General features: G+C 43.2%; 1 protein-coding gene across 1 annotated transcript; it reads left to right on the top strand.

Annotated features, from left to right (window-relative positions):
• Positions 1 to 11,668: 11,668 nt before the first annotated feature.
• Positions 11,669 to 13,577, top strand: myo3a (myosin IIIA). The gene has a single exon (XM_055652232.1). The coding sequence runs from the start codon at positions 12,216 to 12,218 to the stop codon at positions 12,792 to 12,794; it is 579 nt and encodes a 192-aa protein (XP_055508207.1). The 5' UTR covers positions 11,669 to 12,215; the 3' UTR covers positions 12,795 to 13,577.
• Positions 13,578 to 13,941: the final 364 nt, after the last annotated feature.

The raw sequence follows: 13,941 nt of genomic DNA, 5'->3' as shown, positions 1-13,941 counted from the left end.
GGACAAATCAAAATAGGACGTACATGGTAAATGGTAGGGAATTGAAGAATGTAGGTGAACAGAGGGATCTGGGAATAACTGTGCACAGTTCCTTGAAAGTGGAATCTCATGTAGATAGGGTGGTAAAGAAAGTTTTTGTGTGCTGGCCTTTATAAATCAGAGCATTGAGTATAGAAGTTGGGATGTAATGTTAAAATTGTACAAGGCATTGGTGAGGCCAATTCTGGAGTATGGTGTACAATTTTGGTCGCCTAATTATAGGAAGGATGTCAACAAAATAGAGAGAGTACAGAGGAGATTTACTAGAATGTTGCCTGGGTTTCAGCAACTAAGTTACAGAGAAAGGTTGAACAAGTTTGGGCTTTATTCTTTGGAGCGCAGAAGGTTAAGGGGGGACTTGTTAGAGGTTTTTAAAATGATGAGATGGATAGACAGAGTTGACGTGGAAAAGCTTTTCCCACTGAGAGTAGGGAAGATTCAAACAAGGGGACATGACTTGACAATTAAGGAACTGAAGTTTAGGGGTAACATGAGGGGGAACTTCTTTACTCAGAGAGTGGTGCTGTGTGGAATGAGCTTCCAGTGAAGGTGGTGGAGACAGGTTCGTTTTTATCATTTAAAAATAAATTGGATAGTTATATGGATGGGAAGGGAATGGAAGGTTATGGTCTGAGCGCAGGTATATGGGACTAGGGGAGAATATGTGTTCGGCACGGACTAGAAGGGTCGAGATGGCCTGTTTCCGTGCTGTAATTGTTATATGGTTATATGGATCTTACAGAAACTTACAAAATTCTTAAGGGGTTGGACGGGCTAGATGCAGGAAGATTGTTCCCAATGTTGGGGAAGTCCAGAACAAGGGGTCACAGTTTGAGGATAAGAGGGAAATCTTTTAGGACCGAGATGAGAAAAACATTTTTCACACAGAGAGTGGTGAATCTGTGGAATTCTCTGCCACAAAAGGTAGGTGAGACCAGTTCATTGGCTATATTTAAGAGGGTTAGATGTAGCCCTTGTAGATAAAGGGATCATGGGGTGTGTAGAGAAGGCAGGTACAGGATGTTGAGTTGGATGATCAGCCATGATCATATTGAATGGCGGTGCATGCCCGAAGGGCCGAATGGCCTACTCCTGCACCTATTTTCTATGTTTCTATGTTTCTATTACCTGCTTATTCATTCTTCTGCATAATCTTCTGCTCAAAATGTCTTTAATCAGAAGAATATAAGAAATAGAAGCAAGAGCGTAGTGGCTGGATGATTGTACACCGTTCAATAAGATTAGGGCTGATATTTTATCTCTGTGCATCTCTCCTGCATTACCCCAATATTCCTTTAATTCTACATCAATCCCCACAAAACCTGGCCCTAATACCTATATAGTTTCCTTTGTTTACAAAGTTTTCAATTGAACGACATCACCTTAAAACCTAATGCAAAATTCAATAATATTATGGTCATGTTCAATTAACCCTTTCTCATAGCACAATTCTGAATCTAAAATTTCCTTTTTTGGTGATTGTTTCTTCAACATATTGATCTTGGTATCCATCTTGTATTTATTCCATGAATTTGGTTTGTCCTGCTCGTTGTTACTGCAGATTTGACGTCCTGTGTATGGGTAGATGCCCCATGGTTACTGATTATCTATCCCATTATACACAACTTTAATTTCAAGTTTGATGCCATATCCTATATAACACTTCATATTTGTTATGCTATAATTAACTCCTATCAAGATTTTCTGCCTTGAGCTGTTTCTTAGCTTGACCCAAATTAATTCTAATTCCACGTCTGTACTGATCCCATCTCTCACTAATGGCACCAGGCCAACTCTTTTTCCTTTCCACCTTTTCCTCCTCAATGTCAAATATTGTTGAGCATTCAGTACCTAGCTTTGGTCCCCCTGCCATTGCATAAAGCTGTTAACATCCAAATCATTACCATCTAAATATGCCACTAATGTGCAAATATGCCACCGTATTTTTGCAAGTGTTGTGAACATTTAGATATATCATCTTCAATTTTGACATTTTAAAATTCGATTGTGATTTAATCCCGTTGTTGCTTCCCTTGTTTCTGTTGCCTGCTTATTTTGCTAATTATTTGTCTAACTTCTGCTTTGTTTCTTCCTGAATTTCTGTTGTGATTCCCATCTCCTTGCCAAACTAACATAAAGCTAGGCCAATGATATGCACAAAATGCTGGAGTAACTCAACGGGACAGAAAGCATCTCGACCGGAAACGTCACCCATGCCTTCTCTCCAAAGATGTTGCCTATCGCGCTGAGTTGCCCAAGCAATTTGTGTTTATCATCAGTGTAAACCAGCATCTGCAGTTCCTTCCTACACATAAAGCTAGGCCAGATGTGCGATTGCAAGATTTTACACATTTCCGAAAGGTGACCCTCATATCGTCCTATTACTGGCTTGGCCGGATACAAACTTCCTCCCAGGCCAAGTCCTGATCAGCCTTCCAAAACATTATCCCTCATCCCCTCCTCCCAAACATCCTTGTCCAAATTAACACGTTCTCCTTCACAAAAATGATTTAGTGCCCCTTAAGTAGCACGTTACTAAATTTAACCTGATTGTAATGGCTTGAATGTGTCATGCATTAATCATGTTGTGCTCCAGGATAGGCCCGTTGTAGCTTCTGTGCCTAGTAGCTCCATTCAACAGCTGGCCTAAAAGTCTGAAAATTCCATTTATTTTTCATTCAATTATTTTTGAGATGCATTGAAAAATATTCCACTGGAGAAAATGTTCCAATGCGAAATAGAGGGCCTGGAATTCTCTTAGTAAACCATTCGGTTTGTACTCGCTAGAATTTAGAAGATTGAGGGGGGATCTTATAGAAACTTACAAAATTCTTAAGGGGTTGGACAGGCTAGATGCAGGAAGATTGTTCCCGATGTTGGGGAAGTCCAGAACAAGGGGTCACAGTTGAAGGATAAGGGGGAAATCTTTTAGGACCGAGATGAGGAAAACATTTTTCACACATAGAGTGGTGAATCTGCGGAATTCTCTCCCGCAGAAGGTAGTTGAGGCCAGTTCATTGACTATATTTAAGAGGGAGTTAGATGTGGCCCTTGTGGCTAAAGGGATCAGGGGGTATGGAGAGAAGGCAGGTACAGGATACTGAGTTGGATGATCAGCCATGATCATATTGAATGGCGGTGCTAGCTCGAAGGGCCGAATGGCCTACACCTGCACCTATTTTCTATGTTTCTATTTTAATGTGACATGTAATTTTCAAATATACAAACATTTTATTTAACCTTTTTTTAACTCGATAATTTTTCAAACTTAGTCACTCTCTTGTTCTTTGCTCACAGGTGTTTCTTAAATACTACCACGTGGAACAGCTAAATCTCATGGTAAAAGAACTGCAGGATCGAATAATTGTGATGCAGGCCTATGTGAAAGGGTGGCTTGGAGCTAAAAGGTACAGAAGATTGCAGGAGAAGAGGCAGCAGAGTGCAGTTGCCATTCAGTCTGGTAAATCCTCATCTTTGCCCATGATACTAACTTTCAGAATGTTAAGGAATTGGGCATGATAGAAATGGGGATTGAAAGTGGCATAGACCTGCCATGGTCATAATAGAATGATGGGGGTAGGTTGGAGGAATCAAGTGGCCTACTCCTGCTCATTGTGCTCTTGTGTAAATCGTGTTTGGCTATTTAGAACCATGATTGAAATCAATTTCCTTAAGTGGAGACACAAGGAAATATAGATGCTGGAAGCTTGTGCAGCCCGACCCAAAATGTTAACTGTGCATTTCCTCCACAGATGCTGCCAAACCACCTGAGCTCATGCAGCCCTCTGTGTGTACCTTAGGTTGATAGTCTGAAGAAGGGTCTTGACCCAAAACGTCACCCATTCCTTCTCTCCAGAGATGCTGCCTGTCCCGCTGAGTTACTCTGGCTTTTTGTGTCTACCTTAGGTTGATATGACTTGGCGATTTATGTAGATTTTAACAAAGTTAATTAGTGGGAGAGGAAAGGTAATAATGTAAAAATAGTCAAAGTAGCACTGGCCTCCCTCCTCCTGGATAGTATGATTATCCAGCATGCTCCTGTAATCAAGCACCCAACATATAACATTTGTCATACATAGATACATAGACAATAGGTGCAGGGGTAGGCCATTCGGCCCTACGAGCCAGCACCGCCATTCAATGTGATCATGGCTGATCATCCACAATCAGTATCCCGTTCCTGCCTTCTCCCCATACTCCTTGATTCTGCAAGCCCTAAGAGCTCTATCTAATTATCTTTTGAATGCATCGAGTGAATTGACCTCCACTGCCTTCTGAGGCAGCGAATTCCACAAATTCACAACTGTGTGAAAAAGTTTTTCCTCGTCTCAGTTCTAAATGGCCTACCCCTTATTCTTAAACTGTGGCCCCTGGTTCTGGACTCCCCCAACATCTGGAACATGTTTCCTGACTCTAGTGTGGCCAATCCCTTAATAATTTTAAATGTTTCCATGGACCTTGTATGCATTCCTATGAGAGATTTACAAAATTATAATGTTCACCACGACTTAAATAACAACCTTTTATCATATGCTTGTAAGTGTAAGCTTTATTTGATGAAACTCTGTCTATTTATTAAGCATAAATAGAACACATATTGCTATTGCTAATGTGCATATTATAATATCTTTTTCATTTCATCTCCAAGTTTAATAACATTTAATTTCATTGTTCTCTCCCCGGAAATATTGCATTTAAATGTTCCTGCATGATTTGTGTGCTTTGTGAGCACACTATTCTTAACATATCGTACTTAAGATAAAGGGAAACTTTGTATTGTATTGCATTCAATTTATTGTCATTATCTCATATTAGAGACAACAAAATTAATTTTCCTTACAGTCAAGTATCATAAAAATAAATAATAAATAAATAAAACATATTAAAATAAAGAAAAGCACAAACACAGAAGTCCACGACACAACATAACCATAACACAACACAACACGGTGGCACCAAAGTTGAGGAAGGTACCATAGTCCAGCCAGCCTCCCCGCCGATCTTCCCAGATGTTCACCCGTGGTCGGGGCCTCACGAGCACCCGCAGTCGCCGCCACGGGCGGCCCGATGCTCAGGCCCTCACGCCGGGCTGATAGAACACCGACGCCGAACCCCGACGGAGAACATCCTCAGCAGCCCAGACCTCCAGATCAGCCACCACCCACCGGAGTCCGTGGCTCCCGAATCCACAGGTCGCAATGTTGGCCAGCGCCGCCCGCGTTGGGAGCTCCGCGAACCACAGCTCCACGATGTCGGTGCCGCAGACCCAGCACTCCGGGGCTCCAAACGGCAATTCCCGGTAAGGCATCATCAGCCCCGCGATGTATCGGCGCTGCCCCGCCGCCGCTGCTGGAGCTCTGGTCGGTCCCGGCAGGAAAGGCTGCGCCAATCCTGGAGAATTGTGTGCAGTTTTGGTCTCCTAATTTGAGGAAGGACATTCTTCCTATTGAGGGAGTGCAGCTAGGTTCACCAGGTTAATTCCCAGGATGGAGGAACTGACATATGATGGATCAACTGGGCTTATATTCACTGGAATTTAGAAGGATGAGAAGAGATCTTACAGAAACATATAAAATTCTTAAGGGATTCTTAAGGGACAGGCTAGATGCAGGGTAAAATGTTCCCGATGTTGGGAGAGTCCAGAACCAGGGGTCACTGTTTAATAATAAGCAGTCGGCAATTTAGGATTGAGATGAAGAAACATTTCTTTAACAGAGAGTTGTGAATCTGTGGAATTTTCTGCCAGAGAAGGCATTGGAGGCCAATTCAATGGATGTTTTCAAGAGAAAGTTAGATATATCAATTCTAACGGAATCAAGGGATATGGGGGGAAAGCAGGAATGGGGTACTGATTTTGGATGATCAGTCGTGATCATATTGAATGGCGATGCTGGCTCAAATGGGCCAAATGGCCTACTCCTGCACCTATTTTCTATGTGTCTACATTTAATTCTCCTGCCTCGTTATACCCTTACTAATCAAAAACCTATCAATCTCCGCTTTAAAAATACCCATGTCTTGGCCTCCTCAGCTATCGTGGCAATTAATTCCGCAGATTCACGATCCTCTGGCTAATAAAATTCCTCCTCATCTCCATTCTAAAGGTACATCTTATTATCCTGAGGCTGCGCCCTCTGAGTCTAGACTCTCCTTTTATTGGAAACATGCTTTCTACATCCATTCTATCCAGGCCTTTCATTATTTGCTATGTTTCAATGAGATCCTTCTCATCCTTCCAAACTCCAGTGAGTACAGACCCAGAACCATGAAACTCAGTGTAAAAGCTGTCTGCTGTACCTTGGTTACACGTGACAAGAATAAACTAAACTAAAATGCTCCTCATACATTAACCCTGAATCACTGGAATTATCTGCCACAGAAGGTAGTTGAGGCCAGTTCATTGGCTATATTTAAGAGAGAATTAGATGTGGCCCTTGTGGCCAAAGGGATCAGGGGGTATGGAGAGAAGGCATACTGAGTTGGATGATCAGCCATGATCATATTGAATGGCAGTGCAGGCTCGAAGGGCCGAATGGCCTACTCCTGCACCTATTTTCTATGTTTCTATGTTTATATTATCTGCTTATTCATTCTTCTGCATAATCGTCTGCTCAAAATGTCTTTAATCAGAAGAATATAAGAAATAGAAGCAAGAGCGTAGTGGCTGGATGATTGTACACCGTTCAATAAGATTAGGGCTGATATTTTATCTCTGTGCATCTCTCCTGCATTACCCCAATATTCCTTTAATTCTACATCAATCCCCACAAAACCTGGCCCTAATACCTATATAGTTTCCTTTGAGAGAAGGCAGGTACAGTATACTGAGTTGGATGATCAGCCATGATCATATTGAATGGGCTCGAAGGGCAGAATGGCCTACTCCTGCACCTATTTTCTATGTTTCTATGTAACCCGGGATCATTCTCGTGTGTGTACACAAACAGCCAAGGATTAATTCATCACATCAACAATAGTTTTGGAAAATAAAAAGCTAATATGTTGTCTTTCTCTCAGCTTATAGAGGCCACAAAGTGAGGAAGGGTATGGCAGATGGAAAACACAAACTAGAGGACACGATCATTAGATTCCAGGCTGGTAAGTACTTTTGCACAACGTTATAACATGTTCATCACAGTAATAATCAGCTATTGAGCTTCATTTGGATTTATTCCTCATCAGCAATTGACAGAACAGCCTTCCTGCAGTCCACCAATATCAACTTGCCAATAAACAGGTCCGGAACTTGAATGGCAAGTCCTATGTAACCACATGTAATGTAACGTTATCTCCTGGTCAGCCCACGGTGACCTTCATGTATGTAATTGCAGCCAAGAATTTTCAAGGAAATAGGAGATATTGGGTAATACTTTGCTGGTCCAGCAGCCTTGTTGGAGAGGAAGACAGAGTTGACATTTCAGGTGTCTCCACAGATGCTGTGTGACTGCTGGATATTTGCAACATCTTCATCTTCCTTTCAGGTTTCTGCTATCTGGACCTTTTTCGGTTTGTGATTACAATGACAACTTTTGACGAACTCGCTGCTTTGCTAGCTGTGAAAGTTTGCAAAGATCCCAAGTGAATATTTTATCATTTATTGCAAACAATTAAATCACCAAACATTTTTTAAACAACTAGAAACATTAGGGTAAAATTAATATATTCAATGTAACCTAGAAATGAATCAGTGCCTACATATGGAATGGAATGGAATACCTTATGGAATACTTTATTGTCACAGGTGGCAAGGCACAGTGCAATTATTTGCTTGCATAATGGTATGTTAGCAATCATAGCAAAATGATTTGAGTATAGGAGCGGGGAGGTTCTACTGCAGTTGTACAGGGTCTTGGTGAGACCACACCTGGAGTATTGCATACAGTTTTGGTCTCCTAATCTGAGGAAAGACATTCTTGCCATAGAGGGAGTAGGTTCACCAGACTGATTCCTGGGATGGCAGGACTTTCATATGAAGAAAGACTGGATAGACCCGGCTTGTACTCGCTAGAAGTTAGAAGATTGAGGGGGGATCTTACAGAAACTTACAAAATTCTTAAGGGGTTGGACAGGTTGTGTAAAGGATATTAGACATAGTCCTTAGTCCTTCACTAAGTCTTTATTTGGTTTCATGCATAACCATCTACAGGTTGGATGCAGCAAGATTATTCCCGATGTTGGGGAAGTCCAGAACAAGGGGCCACAGTTTAAGGATAAGGGGGAAGTCTTTTAGGACCAAGATGAGAAAATCATTTTTTTACACAGAGAGTGGTGAATCTGTGGAATTCTCGGCCACAGAAGGTAGTTGAGGCCAGTTCATTGGCTATATTGAAGAGGGAGTTAGATGTGGCACTTGTGGCTAAAGGGATCAGTGGGTATGGAGAGAAGGCAGGTACAGGATACTGAGTTGAATGATCAGCTATGTTCATGTTGAATGGCGGTGCAGGCTCGAAGGGCCAAATGGCCTACTGCTATGTTTCTGTTTCTATAACCAACGTGTACAAATAGCAGCCACCTATGGCCCTGAGCACTCATATATACTTATATACACTCATATGCTCCAATGACTGGTTTGATCAATGAGCAGTTACTTAAAATGTCAGTCCAACAAAGTGCAGACAATACCATGGAAAATAGGTGAAGTGAATATGGACGAGGGAATGATGAGGGAGGAGAGCCTGGGAATGGCGGGGCAAGATGAGGGTTCGGAAGGAGGTTGGACTGATGGTTGGCAGATCTTTAATGGTACTAATGCTTGCCATCACCATTTGGGACGTGGGTGGAGCTCAGTCAATTGGAGGGAGTTCATTGAATCTGGAACCTCCAATCCACAGATGTTGCCTGACCAATCGTGTTTTTGAGTCTCGAGGATGGGGCCTGGGGTTTATGAATTTATTATTGGAGGTTCCAGAGATCAGTGAGTGGGGTGTTGGGGGTCAGGCAAGAGTTGTAAGCTTTGGGAGGGAATCAGGTCCATGGAAGGGAATATTCATTGGCGGTCCAAAGGAAAACTGGCAAGTAAACTCAGAAAGTAAACTCCAGCCCGGCATAGTGTCACATCGGTAGAGTTGCTGCCTTACAGTGCCAGAGACCCAGGTTCGATCCTGACTACAGACGCTGTCCCGTACGGAGTTTGCACATTCTCCTTGTAACTGGGTGGGTTTTTCCCGGTTCTCCGATTTCCCCCCACACTCCAAAGACATACACGTTTGTAGGTTAATTGACTTCAGTAAGTTGTGAAATTGTCCCTAGAATGTAGGATAGTGTTGGTGTATGTGATGATTGCTGGTCGGCACGGACTCAGTTGCTCAAAGGGCCTGTTTCCGCGCTGTATATCTTAACTCAAATGTCGAAATATCTTAAAGGTTATCTCCCACTGTCAGGTTACTTGTGTTAGGCTGGCTGTTTTCACTGCAGCATAGGAGGTGTAATGAGATCCTGACAGACCAAGAGTATTTCCAACCACTTGGTCAGAAACCGATGTATTGTCGGGATCCTGAGATTCATTGGACCAAGGTGTGGTAATCTCTCTGCCAGGTTGCAAACCATTTTGATCTAATTTACCATGGAATTAAGTCATTACCTCTGCAATGCTATTGTTGGTTCCTTTTTTTTCTGAGATGTTGTTATAATATTTATTATGATTACATATTCCGTTGTGTGGCAGCAAGAAAGATTTTCATTGTTCTATCTGGGACATATGACAATAAAACATTCTTGACGACTCTTGCATCAGAATAGAAAGTAAATCAGGCTGCAAGCAAGGTTTGTAAAGGGCCTGTCCCACCAGCGTGTGATAGCATGCGTCTATCGCGACCAGAAGTGGCCGCTTGTGCCTTATGGCTTCGCGGGGTCAGTCCCACTTCGATCAGCGGAGGCGTATGAAGTTGTGCAGGGCTGGTCCCGACATGGCGCAGGGCTCCAAAAATCTTGCACTGTCCGAAAATCCCGCGCGACAACGGCCTGTCGGCATGCAGCCGCATTGAGGCCGTACGCAGCGCCTCGACGGGTGTACGCAACGTTTCGACATCATACGCAGCGTCTTGAAGCCGTACGCAGCGTCTTGGCGGCATACACCTAGCGCATGGCATTGCGCGATGACGTCACCTCCCGGCGTGCCGTTGCACGATGACATCACCACCCGACGCCGTGCGACGTCCAAATTCAGTCGGCCCGCCTCCTGCCCAGCTGATTGGTGAGTATGATGTCGGAACCAGCCCTGCACAACTCCATCCGCCTCCGCGGTTGGAAGTGGGACCGGCCCCGCGAGGCCGTACGCCTCAAGCCACCACGTTTGGTCACGCTAGACGCATGCAATCGCATGCTGGTGGGACAGGCCCTTAATGCAAATGCCCAATCAAACAGAGGGCATGTTGATCAGACCTCCTTCTTTATCACAGTCCATTCACTAGAAAGAAAATGATTTTACTTCTATTTGACAGCATTAAAAGAAACAGCACCAATAAGGAGCATAGCCTTTATTCCTGCACACGTTTCAACTTTGCCAGGTTGCATGGAAATAACGAGCTTGCTGCCACTGGCTGAAGATAAACGTCAACAGTTCTGGAATTTCATGCAGAATCATTCAAATGTCTTCTAAAATGCACATAAAATATCTAAAATGCAAAACAAGGAGACTTTGATTTTATTCTCTGACACCATTAAAATTATTTTTACTATTTATTCGCCTCAGTTGCAAGAGGATACTTGAGCATGAAAGTTTATAGAAAAATGCTGGAAGAGAAGCAACATGCTGCAGTTAAAATCCAGGCTCACTACAGAGGCTACAAAGGCAGAAAGGCTTTGAATGAGCCAATGTAAGTTACATATTAAACATTAAACAAATAGAAACATGTATGACGATAACTAGAATTTGAACTTGTGTAGCTGTATTGAGTTGCATTGCATCTTCTTGCAATTTCTCATTCTCATAGGTAATGTAAAAATAATCTGCTGCCTCTGTTTAAACTCACCATACAAAGTTGATACTCACTATGCATTGTTTTAGAATGTTGGGTGTACAGTAGAGTGATCGAGCTAGCATTTGTGGAGAGACATAGACAATACAGCACAGGAAAAGGCACAAAATGCTGGAGTAACTCAGCGAGACAGACAGCATCTCTGGATAGAAGGAATGGATGATGTTTTGGGTCGAGATCCTTCTTCAGTCTGAAGAAGGTCCAGAGATGCTGCCTGTCCCGCTGAGTTACTCCAGCATTCTGTGTCCATCTTCGGTGTAAACCAGCGTCTGCAATTCCTTCCTACACAGGAAAAGGCACTTCGGCCCACAATATCTATGCTGAACATAATACCAAGTTAAACTAATCTCTGCCTGCATGTGATCCATACCCTCCATTCCCTGCATATTTATGTGCCTATCTAAAAGCCTCTTAAATGCCACTATCGTATCTGCTCTCACCACCACCATTGGCACTGTGTTCCAGACAGCCACATTCTTTACATAAAAGAAACCTGCCCTGCACATCTCCTTTAAACTTTCTCCAGTTGTCTGTAAAGCTATGCCTTCCAGTCTTTAGCATTTCTGCCCTGGGAAATAGGTTCTGACCTCCTTTGCCTCACATCATTTTATATACTTCTGTCGGGGAAATAGATAATTGACGTTTCAGATTAAGACCCTTCACCTGGATTAAAATAGTGGGGGGCGGAAGCAAAAGCCAGTGTAGTGGGTGGAGGGGATGGGGCGAGAGCTGGAACATGATTGAAGAGCAGCAGAACTTACAGAGGGGGAATCAATGAGAGAGCATCTCACAGAATTCCCCATTGAAGAGTGATGGAAAACATCTTCAACATGGGTAACTCCAGAGAGTATGCAGTGGAGCAGTAAAATTGGGACACGAAAAGACAGCTGATGCTGGAATCCTGAGCAAAAATCAAACTGCTGGAGGAACTCAGCTGGTCAAGGAGCAACCGTGGAAGGAAATGGGCAGATAATGTTTGGGTCAAGACCCTTCATTTGGAATGGAAATAATGGAGGTGAGAGAGCTAGAACAAAGAGGTGAGGGGGTGAGGCAGTTCGATATTTGCTCCAGATTCCAGCATCTGCAGAATCTTGTGTCTCCAACTCTGCAAGAAAATACTTAACCAGATTATTTGTGCTTGACGATGGTTTTGTTCATTATCCTTCAAAAACCCAGCATAAGACTTACTTTTTGCTTACCATGATTAGTGTCCATGGGGAACAGAAGGACAGTTCCGACGTTAATGGAAAAGGGGTGCAAGGAGCAAGAACGGACTCAGCAAGAGGAACCCCAGGGAAAGTGGGGAGAGGTGAAACTAAAAGTGACATTCGCAGTGACAGCCAAAAATCCAGGGCGAGCCACAAAAGTGTGGGCAGGGCAGCATCAAGCGGGGCCGCACCTGCACCCGATGCTGGGGACGATGAGGACAAAGCCGCAAAGGTTATTCAGAGCAACTATCGTGGGCACCGAGAGAGAAAACGTCTGGAGGATGAGGGAAAGCTCCCTGGCCGAGGAAAACACAGTAGTAACACCCCAGAGGAAGAAGCCCACACTGTGAACATGGAGGCTAATGAACTACAGGGGGACGAGAAGGACGAACAGCAAGCAGCTGTGAAAATTCAAAGTAATTACAGAGGATTTAAGGAAAGAAAACAAATTCAAGACCGTGTTGAAAGGGAAGGAGAAATGTTTACAACTTTTTCAAAGCAGGTGGGTGTTATCAAGTATTTTGCTTGTTTCATATACTGGACATTAACTTTTGAAAGTCAGCTCAGTTGATGGAAATAATGACAGTATTTCCCCCTGATGGTCTGCATCCCAGGGTATTCGCGGAAGTGTCTCTAGAAATCGTGGACGCATTGGTGATCATTTTCCAATGTTCTATAGATTCAGGATCCGTTCTTGTGGATTGGAGGGTAGCTAATGTTGTCCCACTTTTTAAGAAAGGCAGGAGAGAGAAAACAGGAAATTATAGACCAGTTAGCCTGGCATCGGTGGTGGGGAAGATGCTGGAGTCAATTATAAAAGATGAAATAGCAGCACATTTGGATAGCAGTAACAGGATCGGTCCAAGTCAGCATGGATTTATGGAGGGGAAATCATGCTTGACTAATCTTCTGGAATATTTTGAGGATGTAACTAGGAAAATGGACAAAAGATAGCAAGTGGATGTAGTGTACCTGGACTTTCAGAAAACATTTGATATGGTCCCACATAGGAGATTAGTGGGTAAAATCAGAGCACGTGGTATTTGGGGTTGGGTACTGACATGGATAGAAAATTGGTTGGCAGACAAGAAACAGAGAGTAGGGATTAACGGGTCCCTTTCAGAATGGCAGGCAGTGACTAGTGGGGTACCGCAAGGCTCGGTGCTCGGACCGTAGCTATTTACAATATACATCAATGATTTAGATGAAGGTATTAAAAGTAACATTAACAAATTTGCAAATGACACAAAGTGGGTGGCAGTGTGAACTGTGAGGAGGATGCTATGACGATGCAGGGTGACTTGGACAGGTTGGGTGAGTGGGCAGATGCAGTTTAATTTGGATAAATGTAAGGTTATCCACTTTGGTGGCAAAAACAGGAAGGCAGATTGTTATCTGAATGATATTAAGTTGGGAAAAGGGGAAGTACATCGAGATCTGGGGGTTCCTTGTTCATCAGTCACTGAAAATAAGCATGCAGGTACAGCAGACAGTGAAGAATGCGAATGGCATGTTGGCCTTCATAACACGATGAGATGAGTATAGGAGCAAAGAAATCCATCTACAGTTGTACGGGGCCCTAGTGAAACCACACCTGGAGTATTGTGTGCAGTTTTGGTCTCCAAATTTGAGGAAGGACATTCTTGCTATTAAGAGAGTGCAGCATAGGTTAATTCCCGGAATAGTGGGACTGTCATATGTTGATAGAATGGAGCGGC

This window comes from Leucoraja erinacea, chromosome 2 (genome assembly GCF_028641065.1).
Source record: "Leucoraja erinacea ecotype New England chromosome 2, Leri_hhj_1, whole genome shotgun sequence".
NCBI lineage: Eukaryota > Metazoa > Chordata > Chondrichthyes > Rajiformes > Rajidae > Leucoraja > Leucoraja erinaceus.
The sequence above is the reverse complement of the archived record's forward strand: the minus strand, read 5'-3'. Positions and strand labels throughout refer to the sequence as shown.

Bases quoted from the DNA above. Each gene is read 5' to 3' on its own strand.
- myo3a (XM_055652232.1), top strand. From the start codon at position 12,216: ATGATTAGTGTCCATGGGGAACAGAAGGACAGTTCCGACGTTAATGGA.